The following is a 12,984-nucleotide window of genomic DNA, read 5'->3' as shown; positions in this document are numbered from 1 at the left end:
ATTATGGACGTATCGCGTATGTGTCCTTGGGCAAAACGGCAACTGCTTCAACCCAGTGGTTACTAATGGGTTTTCCAAATTATCAGCCATACATAAAAAATTCACCTACAAAGTAACTTGGTGACGCACGAGGTGTATTAACACCGGTGTAATAATAACGACTGACGTTTTCCGGCCACGCGAGGCTAATGTAAGTTGCATTCATTCATTCAACTTTTTAATTTAACAAACGCTTAAAGAGTTGTGTACACATCTTCTTAAAAAATTATTTTATGATGTTACATGCTTTTCCACTAGCAATGTGCTTTCATGTATTGTATAATTTTTATTATTATATACATACCGAGCAACACTGCATGGATGACGTAATTATTTCTGGCATGAAATTTGGGTACGCACTTTATCCTCTGTCCTAGAACGTAATTCTCGCCGACATGCCCGAGTGGTTAAAAAGAGAAAAAGGGAATGCAGTATTACAAAGCGGAAATAGGTTTGAATTAACATCACATGTCAGTCGCAGAACTAGAAAACACGAGGTTTGCATAGTAAGCTGTATCCTTTATAACTGATGGAATTTATTTTAATGTATGTTAATGATTTATTCGATTTATATATGTTTTGTATGCAATATATCTACCCTAGAACGTAATTATTGTTTTATATTCAATAAATCTACCTTAGAACGTCAGTTATGTTTTATATTCAATATATCTACCCTAGAACGTAATTAATGTTTTGTATGCAATATATCTACCCTAGAACGTAATTATTGTTTTATATTCAATATATCCACCCTAGAACGTAATTATTGTTTTATATTCAATATATCCACCCTAGAACGTAATTATTGTTTTATATTCAATATATCCACCCTAGAACGTAATTAATGTTTTGTATTTAATAAATCTACCCTAGAACGTAATTATTGTTTTATATTCAATATATCCACCCTAGAACGTAATTATTGTTTTATATTCAATATATTCACCCTAGAACGTAATTATTGTTTTATATTCAATAAATCTACCCTAGAACGTCAGTTATGTTTTGTATGCAATATATCTACCCTAGAACGTAAGTTATGTTTTGTATTCAATATATCTACCCTAGAACGTAATTATTGTTTTATATTCAACATATCCACCCTAGAACGTAATTATTGTTTTATATTCAATATATCCACCCTAGAACGTAATTATTGTTTTGTATTCAATATATCTACCCTAGAACGTAAGTTATGTTTTATATTCAATTATATCCACCCTAGAACGTAATTATTGTTTTATATTCAACATATCTACCCTAGAACGTAATTATTGTTTTATATTCAATATATCTACCCTAGAACGTAATTATTGTTTTATATTCAATAAATCTACCTTAGAACGTCAGTTATGTTTTATATTCAATATATCTACCCTAGAACGTCAGTTATGTTTTGTATTCAATACATCCACCCAAGAACGTAATTATTGTTTTATATTCAATATATCTACCCTAGAACGTAATTATTGTTTTATATTCAATTATATCCACCCTAGAACGTAATTATTGTTTTATATTCAATATATCCACCCTAGAACGTAATTATTGTTTTATATTCAATATATCTACCCTAGAACGTAATTATTGTTTTATATTCAATTATATCCACCCTAGAACGTAAGTTATGTTTTGTATTGAATATATCTATTCTGGAACGTAATTATTGTTTTATATTCAATATATCTACCCTAGAACGTAATTATCGTTTTATATTCAATATATCTACCCTAGAACGTAAGTTATGTTTTGTATTCAATACATCTACCCTAGAACGTAATTATTGTTTTATATTCAATATATCCACCCTAGAACGTAATTATTGTTTTATATTCTATTTTGACATAACAGTAACATATTTTCTTTGTAGAAAATGGATAAATACATAAATATTGAAAATAGTTTTGGAGATTTCATGATTGGCATGCCTGCCAACTTAAAAAATAGTAAGTGATATGTCCTCTTTGTGCCTGGTATTTTTATTTAACTTATCTTAACCCAAAATAAATACCATATTATTTAATTTAATTAATAATATGATAAATCAGTATATGTATAACACGATTGCTACATCTGCAGCAATTGTATTATTTAATATGAATATATTTTATTAATTACAGATATAAACAAAACAAAAAGGACAAATGGGTAAGTGTTTAAAGTTAACAAATAAAAGAGAATTTCTCATGTAAATTATTCCACTGAGAAAGCAATTCTCAGTAAACTGTTTAGTACAAACTTGGATATTTTTATTTTTTTTATACTTCCAATAGAATAGTAATCAATAGCCTATAAATACATGGAAAGTTTAGCAGCGTTAATTCACTTTGATTAAACTTTCTACATACCGTTTAACTCGTTGTTATGCTGACTAGGAAACTTGATCAAAGTTGATTATACTTTCTGCATACAACCTAAGTATTTTATGCATATATTTCCTTTGTGGATAAGACCCTGTTTGGTGTGTAGTTGGTAAAAAATTGTTGGTGTAAATGTGCTTTTTATCATTGTATGTGTATTGTATTTTTATCTTTCTATAGATTGCAGTATAATTAAAATCAACATTAATTTTCAGATACATAGGGAAAAAAAAATTCAACAAATTAAAAAAGTAAGTGTTTTGTAAATGATAAAATGATTCGACTTGATCAAATATTTCCATTTACAGATTAGGAGTCATAAAAGAACACAAAAAGTAATTATTTTGAAATTCAGTTTACTTTTCATATCAAATCAAATGACTATTATATTTTATTTACAGATGGTTACCAATGAACGAAGTAAGATGACAAGTTTGCGGTCAATATAAACACTAACTAAAACACCATTGTTTTTTCGTTTTCAGTGGCTGAAAAGGTTCAACAAAAAAAAACAACTTTCGACACCTAGGCCATCTAAGGCACCTGGGTCTGCTGTGTCATCTGAGGCACCTGGGTCTGCTGTGCCATCTGAGGCACCTGGGTCTGCTGTGCCATCTGAGGCACCTGGGTCTGCTGTGCCATCTGAGGCACCTGGGTCTGCTGTGCCATCTGAAACACCTGGGCCTGCTGTGCCATCTGTGTAAAGGAAATAAATGTTTAAAAATTTATACATACGTTTTTTAATCTGGCTGTTCCACCACGCACCCAGGAGGCCGCCATTGTGCGTGATCGTTAGGTTTTTTACAGGACCTTCGCAATGAAACAGGGTACAACATTAATAACAATGTACAAACCCAAATCACTGCCGTATCATACCTGCTCAATTAGGATATCAACTATAAGTCATTAGTCAACATTACTACTCAATATAAGTATGAGTAGGCCTGGGAATCATTCGTTAGGCACTGACCAACATCCCACACACAAGGTGTGGGTACAGTAATTACTTACTGCATTATAAGTATGTTGCGTTGGTCAATTTTACATATGGAATGTAAGCAGCCCCTAATAGGGACAAAAAGCCTGGAATTATCCGTTAGGCATTGACCAATATCCCAATAACCCGCACACAAAGTGCAAGTTTGTAAACATGGGATTCAACTTTAAGATAACCAAAATTGAGTAATATCATAAATTTACATGGTAGCTTGTTGCTTTAATGGGCAAACAAATGATTTACTCAAGTTTGCTTGTTTAATGCTTAGCCCAACGCAGTTAACATGAAACCATTGGGGACACTTGGTGCATTGGACCCAATCGATAATATTGTCATCCTGGTTTCTACATGATCCACACATGTCAATATCCAGGGAGGACTCATGAGCAATTGTGCTCAAAATACGCTCACGGAATTCTCTTGGTCCCACATCGGGGTGTTGCAATGGTTTGCCTTCTGCAAGCCAACTCGCGTACATGCAAATAATTGCACCACAGCTCATGCAGTCTTTTTGAAATGTCCGGCTTGTTGACATTGTATCAACTGATGTGATGGTGAAACCAAATTTTGTTTCCAACACGTTGTTTAAAAACAATTTTGCTTTTTCCATGTATTCCAACATGTTTGATAGTGGTCTTCTTTGTGGATCTAAGTATAGCAATCGTTTGTTCTTTATATCAACAACAAGCAACACCCAATGCATTATACTTGGATTCCATGGAATAAAAATAAAATTCTTATTCTCCAATGTCTCGTTTGCCCATAATCGACGTAGTGACCCGCCTTGCTGCATACATTGGGCCACAGCTGAATCAGCAAACATGATGTGCTTGTTGTTTTGACATAAGCACCAAAGGTAGCTGTCGATTATTTGATCATACAGCCAACCAACACGGAACTGCCTGTCACGCTCCCATATTTCCTGTTTTTGCTGTAAACTTATGTTCATCTCCAGAGACAGCAGCTGAAGATATGTCACAGAATATGGACCACATTGTAAAGCTTTGTCAGTGAGATGTTTTTTAGCCACAGTGTGACATGGAAGAATTTTGACAAAATGCATAAATTTTTGGTTGTTGGCATTTTGAAGTTTTCCAATCTTAAAATTGACAGCCCCTTCAGTTAGTTTTGGTTGCAATCCAGTGACTGCATGTAATGAAGACATGCTGTTTGCCACCGACCCATGTCTGCCTTGATATTTGTTCGGCTTAGGGTGCTTGCGTGGTAATTCATCACATACAAATGATGGCGGCAACTTTCTCTTCTTTAACTTTAAGGAAAGATGAGGTTTCACTACCCTGATGCCTTCTTCATCTTTACAAAACTTATTTAAGTTTAGTTGTACAGAGTGTAGTACATCCTTTGCTTGCAATAAAGCCTGTTGTGAAGTTACATCGTACAAAGTATCTTTAATGCTGTTAACCATTTCAACCAGTTGATTAATGGTTTGTTTGGATGGCTTATCTGATGGCAATATTGGTTGATTTGTATCATCCGAAAGTTCAGAAACCTCCATTGGTTCAACCGCAGATAACTGAATGCATTCAGGGGTAGCAGTTTTCGTTGTACTATTGGTTTGGCCCTTGCTGGTACCTGAAACACTAAATGTCGTAATAACCTCTGTATCAAGGGTAATATATACAGAGTCAGTATACCATGTTGGTAAGGATGCCCATAAAACATCATTATACTTACTGAATATAGCAAACATGTGTTTGCAAGGAAGGAAATGAGATTTAAAATCTGGGCAAGTGCATTTAGGAAAATCAGACTCATTTCCCAAATAAACATCATACATTAGTTTACCACAACTGCTCCGTACAGTAAATGAAGAAGCGTTAACTCGGGTAATACCATCGGCAGAGATGTTTGTAGCAGAATACAATCTTTTCATACAATGTTGCATAACATTACGTGGCCGATTATGCAAATATGATGGGACATTTCCAAGAAATGTTCGATATGTATCGGATGCTTGGGTGTTTTCGAGTGTGTATCTGTTAAATGAAACATTTTAAAAGACACTTAACGACAATTGCTCTAACACAGTTGTCACTAATGGGTTGTCTAAATTGTTAGCCATAAATAAGAACATAAAAAAAAACAATTACCCACAAAGTTACATACGTGGTAACTCATAAGCTGTAACGAGGTGTATGAAACAGAACACCTGAGTTATAACGAATGGAGTTTTCCGGCCACATGGATAAAGCAAGTTTTATTCCTAGTTAAACTGTAAAAACATACTTTTTTATTGCTTGTGGTAAGAAGTCATGGTGAAGTACTTTTAACAGTCCAGATAAGGATTTGTCTGCATGGAATTTCATGTGACATTCCTTCAGCATTCTGTTTTGCCTTTCAACACCATTGTTTGTACCAATCAAAACACCCATTTTTTCTGTTCGGTAAAGTGAAACCCATCTCTGTATAAAAAAGAGACATAAACATTTTTTTAAATGTAATTTGCAATTTTGCATAGTGTACAATATTAAGCATTTAAAAAGTCAAATATTGTTTACTAATAACCTGCTTTTCAGGCCACCATTCATTTTGAAAATATTTTTGCAGCTTTGGGTTTTCTGTATACACTTCACTGTTCATAAGCGAATCTAAAGCACCCTCAAGCTCAGCATTGTTTTCTGCCTTTGCTATTGCTCGTAAACCAGATAAAACTGTTTCTTTTCTGTCTCCAACACCATTATCCGACTTTTTTACCCATCGTTCCCATGCTTGTTCACGGTGGAAGTTACACAGAAGCACTTTACAACCTGATAAAAATTACAATGAAATACTTTTAGATCTGCTAATAGTGTTGCTCACAAGCATGTATTACCTACATGTTAATTTTAATTTCATGTCTGTTTATTTTCGTCCTGTACTACTATTACCTATGAACCATTCTAAGTTTGAATTACATGCTTCCTATATAATAAGGATAACCTAATGTGACACATTCAAAATTAATAATTTAGCACTACAAAAAACCTAACCTTTGAATGTTTCTTCCACGGCATTAATTTCCGCCTTACAATTGTCAGTCATAAAGAACGAAGGATTCCATTCAGGTGCCCAAGTTTTTAACATTTTAAGAGCTTCTGTTATGTCTGCCTGACATTCATTTTGCAAAACAAAACATGCAACTACTTGATAGTTGACATTTGTTTTGACGCACAAAAAGAACAAAGGCAGTGCATACTTTGATGTTTTGTAAGTTGCATCAAGAAGACAAATATCTTGTCCATAACGCAGCAGAAGTCTTTTTTGCCAGGTAGTTTGGTAAACAAACAGCATTGTTTGTTTACAATCGATAGCAGGATTGCTTTTCATGGAATTCCCACCGGCAATGTATGGACGAAAGAAAATGTTACTTTCTGGAGAATTGGCTTTCCAATCATCAATTAGCAATGCCACATTTGATTGATCAATTTTCGAAAGTTTTCGTTTTGTAAATTCAACATAGTAGTGATTACGAATGTCTTTTATTGTTGGAAAGTATCTTCTATTTGTTACCAAAGGTGGTGTTTTGTTTTTAAACAACTCACATGTAACAAAAATTTGAAGGTGTCGCTTAAACTCCATTATGTTACGCACTCCTTCATCCAACAATTGCCCAATTTTTGCAATTAATCTTTTATCTACTCGTTGTAAGATTCCTGAATCCTGTTATAAAGAAAATGTCCAGTTAATTATTGCTCACTAAATGCGGTAGTAATAATGCAAACAATTCATGACTAACCTGACCAATCGAATGGCCAGAGTGATCTGAGGTAGCAGGAAACTTTACAACAACAACAGATTGAAAAGTTTTTGAGTGCAAACCAGTAGCACGTATTCGTTTGGAAATTTTCTCTCTCTCTGATCGCTTATCGGTGGTTAACTAGGAAAAAAGGGTACAAATGATAAAGTTGGTCGTTTTAAAGGGGCATACCAATGAAAAATCAAAATTTGTGTATCGATAGATATGCTCAAATGTCAAATATGACCTAAAGCTACCATCAAAGTTTTAAAATACGAAACAGCTTTTGAAAAAAATGAGTTTAAAAAACGCAAATGCAACCGCTGGAGTAAAAAAATTGGCCGTGACACAATGCATGGCATTTCCCATAAGAAAAAATTCACTCAACTTTGATCGTTTCTATTTTCTAAAATAATGAAGAAAATTCAAATTTTATTTCCGATTTGGCCTAATAAATGCTTCTTCTTTAAGAATATATATAAAAAATTGTAAAACATAGACGTTATTATGTTTTAATTTTCGATTGAACATAGCTGCATAATATGCAGACTCAGCACCTTTTTCCTTTTAATTAATTTTTAACATTTTTTTTATATTAAAATGTTCATTATGTCTTTTAATTACTGCTACCTGCTGTACCATTTTCTTTATAAAAAAATCAGTTGTTGGTGTTTACTTTTATGAAAAAAATTGAAAAATTGCTGAATCATCATAATCTGGTATGTAGCTAGTTCAATCAAAAAAATTAAAACAAAATAAAGTTTACATTTTTATCTTTTTTTTATATATTCACAAAGAAGAAGCATTCATTATACCAAATCCAAAATAAATTTGAAATTTCTTTAGTATTTTAGAAAATAGAAACAGTCAAAGATGAGTGAATTTTTTCTTATGGGAAATCACATGCATTGTCGAAACAGCCGATTTTTTTTTTCACGCGATTTTTTTCAGAAGCCGTATCGTTTTGGCAAACTTTGATAGTACCTTTAGGTCGCATATGAGCATATCTATCCATATACAAATTTTTATTTTTCGTTGGTATGCCCCTTTAAAATAAACTATTTTATCATAAAACAAGAAATGTGTGGAAAGCAACTTAAAAAATAACAATTTACCTTGTATTCAGGAAACTTTTGAATTTCCCTGATTATTAAACAAGCTGGGCAATTTTTTTTCTTTGTTCCTTGAACACACATATATTTTTTTTGTTGATATGTGTGATCACTTTGATGAACAGCTTTTTTTGGTTTCTTCAATTTTTCCTTGCCAAATTGACAAGTCTTTTTGATAAAAGATTTCACAATAAAAGGAGTGTTGTCTTTTTCATCAAATTGCACGCGACTTTTTTTTAAATCTACAAAATATTACTGTTCAGGCAAGGGATGTGCTTCCCATTTATAAAAAAAGCAGCAATAGTTTAATGTATTTATACAAATTACCAATTTACCATATATTGATTCATGCAATAGTTTCATTTGCAGTTTTTAAAAATAAACATTCTGGTGACATGAATATATAAAATTAACACAAAAACACTTACCATGATGCTTATTCGTGCATGCAACAAATTTTGAAACAGTTCGCGTTTCAAAGTCGTCTATTGCATTAAGAGCTTCTTTATTAGAGGAATACTGCACGGTTGCACCACTAAGTTCCGCTAAAGGGGATTGTTCGTTTTTCCCAATATTAATCTTTTTTGTATCAGCCATCTCAGGACAGAAAGGCTTCAATAAACTTTGTCTTTTCCTGAATTAATATTAATAAAAAACACATTATCATAATGTGCCCTCCTAATTCATCTTAACTTTACGCTAGTTGTGACACAACACTTTAGTGTCATGGTGCAACTCACGAAATTTAGATCAAAAGACGGCAGCTCGTAAAAGCTTCCGTAACCTTAAACTCAAGAAATTCGCGGACTGTGGTGTTATACAAATTATAAAGCTAAGTATAAGAATACTTAATACTTACATTGTATATATATTGAGTAAAATGATGGTATTAAAAATACTATCAATCTAAAAAGAAAATGTATATAACATGAATTACATTCTAGGGTAGATATATTAAATACAAAACATTAATTACGTTCTAGGGTGGATATATTGAATATAAAACAATAATTACGTTCTAGGGTAGATATATTAAATACAAAACATTAATTACGTTCTAGGGTGGATATATTGAATATAAAACAATAATTACGTTCTAGGGTGGATATATTGAATATAAAACAATAATTACGTTCTAGGGTAGATATATTGAATACAAAACATTAATTACGTTCTAGGGTGGATATGTTGAATATAAAACAATAATTACGTTCTAGGGTAGATATATTGAATACAAAACAATAATTACGTTCTAGGGTAGATATATTGAATATAAAACAATAAATACGTTCTAGGGTAGATATATTGAATACAAAACATTAATTACGTTCTAGGGTGGATATATTGAATACAAAACATAACTTACGTTCTAGGGTGGATATATTGAATATAAAACATTAATTACGTTCTAGGGTGGATATGTTGAATATAAAACAATAATTACGTTCTAGGGTGGATATGTTGAATACAAAACAATAAATACGTTCTAGGGTGGATATATTGAATATAAAACAATAATTACGTTCTAGGGTGGATATGTTGAATACAAAACAATAAATACGTTCTAGGGTAGATATATTGAATACAAAACATTAATTACGTTCTAGGGTGGATATGTTGAATACAAAACAATAAATACGTTCTAGGGTAGATATATTGAATACGAAACAATAATTACGTTCTAGGGTAGATTTATTGAATACAAAACAATAATTACGTTCTAGGGTAGATATGTTAAATACAAAACGATAATTACGTTCTAGGGTAGATATATTGAATATAAAACAATAATTACGTTCTAGGGTAGATATATTCAATACAAAACATTAATTACGTTCTAGGGTAGATATATTGAATATAAAACATAACTTACGTTCTAGGGTAGATATGTTAAATACAAAACGATAATTACGTTCTAGGGTAGATATATTGAATACAAAACATTAATTACGTTCTAGGGTAGATATATTGAATACAAAACAATAATTACGTTCTAGGGTGGATATATTGAATACAAAACAATAATTACGTTCTAGGGTGGATATATTGAATATAAAACAATAATTACGTTCTAGGGTAGATATGTTGAATATAAAACAATAATTACGTTCTAGGGTAGATATATTGAATATAAAACATTAATTACGTTCTAGGGTAGATATGTTGAATATAAAACAATAATTACGTTCTAGGGTAGATATATTAAATACAAAACATTAATTACGTTCTAGGGTGGATATATTGAATATAAAACAATAATTACGTTCTAGGGTGGATATATTGAATATAAAACAATAATTACGTTCTAGGGTAGATATATTGAATACAAAACATTAATTACGTTCTAGGGTGGATATATTGAATACAAAACATTAATTACGTTCTAGGGTGGATATGTTGAATATAAAACAATAATTACGTTCTAGGGTAGATATATTGAATACAAAACATTAATTACGTTCTAGGGTGGATATATTGAATACAAAACATTAATTACGTTCTAGGGTAGATATATTGAATACAAAACATAACTTACGTTCTAGGGTGGATATATTGAATATAAAACATTAATTACGTTCTAGGGTGGATATGTTGAATACAAAACAATAATTACGTTCTAGGGTAGATATATTGAATATAAAACAATAATTACGTTCTAGGGTGGATATGTTGAATACAAAACAATAAATACGTTCTAGGGTAGATATATTGAATACAAAACATTAATTACGTTCTAGGGTGGATATGTTGAATACAAAACAATAAATACGTTCTAGGGTAGATATATTGAATACGAAACAATAATTACGTTCTAGGGTAGATTTATTGAATACAAAACAATAATTACGTTCTAGGGTAGATATGTTAAATACAAAACGATAATTACGTTCTAGGGTAGATATATTGAATATAAAACAATAATTACGTTCTAGGGTAGATATATTCAATACAAAACATTAATTACGTTCTAGGGTAGATATATTGAATATAAAACATAACTTACGTTCTAGGGTAGATATGTTAAATACAAAACGATAATTACGTTCTAGGGTAGATATATTGAATACAAAACATTAATTACGTTCTAGGGTAGATATATTGAATACAAAACAATAATTACGTTCTAGGGTGGATATATTGAATACAAAACAATAATTACGTTCTAGGGTGGATATATTGAATATAAAACAATAATTACGTTCTAGGGTAGATATGTTGAATATAAAACAATAATTACGTTCTAGGGTAGATATATTGAATATAAAACATTAATTACGTTCTAGGGTAGATATGTTGAATATAAAACAATAATTACGTTCTAGGGTAGATATATTGAATATAAAACAATAATTACGTTCTAGGGTAGATATATTCAATACAAAACATTAATTACGTTCTAGGGTAGATATGTTAAATACAAAACGATAATTACGTTCTAGGGTAGATATATTGAATACAAAACATTAATTAAGTTCTAGGGTAGATATATTGAATACAAAACAATAATTACGTTCTAGGGTGGATATATTGAATACAAAACAATAATTACGTTCTAGGGTAGATATATTGAATACAAAACAATAATTACGTTCTAGGGTAGATATATTGAATACAAAACATAACTTACGTTCTAGGGTAGATATATTGAATATAAAACAATAATTACGTTCTAGGGTAGATATATTGAATATAAAACAATAATTACGTTCTAGGGTAGATATATTGAATATAAAACAATAATTACGTTCTAGGGTAGATATATTCAATACAAAACATTAATTACGTTCTAGGGTAGATATATTGAATACAAAACATTAATTACGTTCTAGGGTGGATATATTGAATACAAAACAATAATTACGTTCTAGGGTGGATATATTGAATACAAAACATTAATTACGTTCTAGGGTGGATATATTGAATATAAAACATAACTTACGTTCTAGGGTAGATATATTGAATATAAAACAATAATTACGTTCTAGGGTAGATATGTTGAATATAAAACAATAATTACGTTCTAGGGTAGATATATTGAATATAAAACAATAATTACGTTCTAGGGTAGATATATTGAATACAAAACAATAATTACGTTCTAGGGTAGATATGTTGAATATAAAACAATAATTACGTTCTAGGGTGGATATGTTGAATACAAAACATAACTTACGTTCTAGGGTAGATATATTGAATATAAAACAATAATTACGTTCTAGGGTAGATATGTTGAATATAAAACAATAATTACGTTCTAGGGTAGATATGTTGAATACAAAACATAACTTACGTTCTAGGGTAGATATATTGAATATAAAACAATAATTACGTTCTAGGGTAGATATGTTGAATACAAAACATAACTTACGTTCTAGGGTAGATATATTGAATATAAAACAATAATTACGTTCTAGGGTAGATATGTTGAATACAAAACATAACTTACGTTCTAGGGTAGATATATTGAATACAAAACAATAATTACGTTCTAGGGTGGATATATTGAATACAAAACATAACTTACGTTCTAGGGTAGATATATTGAATATAAAACAATAATTACGTTCTAGGGTAGATATGTTGAATACAAAACAATAATTACGTTCTAGGGTAGATATATTGAATATAAAACAATAATTACGTTCTAGGGTAGATATATTGAATACAAAACATAACTTACGTTCTAGGGTAGATATATTGAATATAAAACAATAATTACGTTCTAGGGTAGATATA

At 30.9% G+C, this 12,984-nt stretch overlaps 2 protein-coding genes across 5 annotated transcripts; one reads left to right on the top strand and one right to left on the bottom strand.

Annotated features, from left to right (window-relative positions):
* The first annotated feature begins 387 nt into the window (after window positions 1-387).
* On the top strand, window positions 388-3,130 carry LOC149735304 (uncharacterized). 4 transcript variants are annotated; one of them, XM_089877889.1, is made up of 7 exons: window positions 388-536; window positions 1,913-1,988; window positions 2,163-2,190; window positions 2,618-2,653; window positions 2,711-2,737; window positions 2,804-2,822; window positions 2,888-3,130. In XM_089877889.1, exons 1-7 carry the CDS (start codon window positions 435-437, stop codon window positions 3,104-3,106), a joined length of 507 nt encoding a protein of 168 aa, XP_089734015.1. In that variant the 5' UTR covers window positions 388-434; the 3' UTR covers window positions 3,107-3,130. The 4 variants fall into 4 exon arrangements, with proteins under 4 accessions (XP_089734015.1, XP_089734017.1, XP_089734016.1 ...); XM_089877892.1 differs by having other exon boundaries at window positions 506-585; XM_089877891.1 differs by lacking the exon at window positions 2,618-2,653.
* LOC149735303 (uncharacterized) lies at window positions 2,675-9,341 on the bottom strand. The gene is made up of 8 exons (XM_089877893.1): window positions 9,107-9,341; window positions 8,676-8,881; window positions 8,251-8,489; window positions 7,136-7,276; window positions 6,390-7,059; window positions 5,926-6,167; window positions 5,647-5,822; window positions 2,675-5,396 (listed from the first exon to the last, which is right to left on the bottom strand). Coding segments are annotated over exons 1-8 (3,474 nt in total). The 5' UTR covers window positions 9,109-9,341; the 3' UTR covers window positions 2,675-3,598.
* Window positions 9,342-12,984: the final 3,643 nt, after the last annotated feature.

The sequence above is a fragment of the Ciona robusta genome, chromosome 5, assembly GCF_009617815.1.
Source record: "Ciona robusta chromosome 5, ASM961781v2".
Taxonomy (NCBI): Eukaryota; Metazoa; Chordata; class Ascidiacea; order Phlebobranchia; family Cionidae; genus Ciona; species Ciona robusta.
The sequence above is the reverse complement of the archived record's forward strand: the minus strand, read 5'-3'. Positions and strand labels throughout refer to the sequence as shown.

What these genes read in the sequence shown, in the direction of transcription:
- LOC149735304 (XM_089877889.1), top strand. Translation starts at nt 435, where the DNA reads ATGCCCGAGTGGTTAAAAAGAGAAAAAGGGAATGCAGTATTACAAAGC. An exon ending in GCCTGCCAACTTAAAAAATA is followed by an intron (nt 1,989 to 2,162) that starts GTAAGTGATATG and finishes TATTAATTACAG; the next exon opens with ATATAAACAAAACAAAAAGG. An exon ending in AAATTCAACAAATTAAAAAA is followed by an intron (nt 2,654 to 2,710) that starts GTAAGTGTTTTG and finishes TTCCATTTACAG; the next exon opens with ATTAGGAGTCATAAAAGAAC.
- LOC149735303 (XM_089877893.1), bottom strand. An exon ending in CTGGCCATTCGATTGGTCAG is followed by an intron (nt 7,060 to 7,135) that starts GTTAGTCATGAA and finishes TCTTTATAACAG; the next exon opens with GATTCAGGAATCTTACAACG. An exon ending in TTACCACAAGCAATAAAAAA is followed by an intron (nt 5,397 to 5,646) that starts GTATGTTTTTAC and finishes TTCATTTAACAG; the next exon opens with ATACACACTCGAAAACACCC.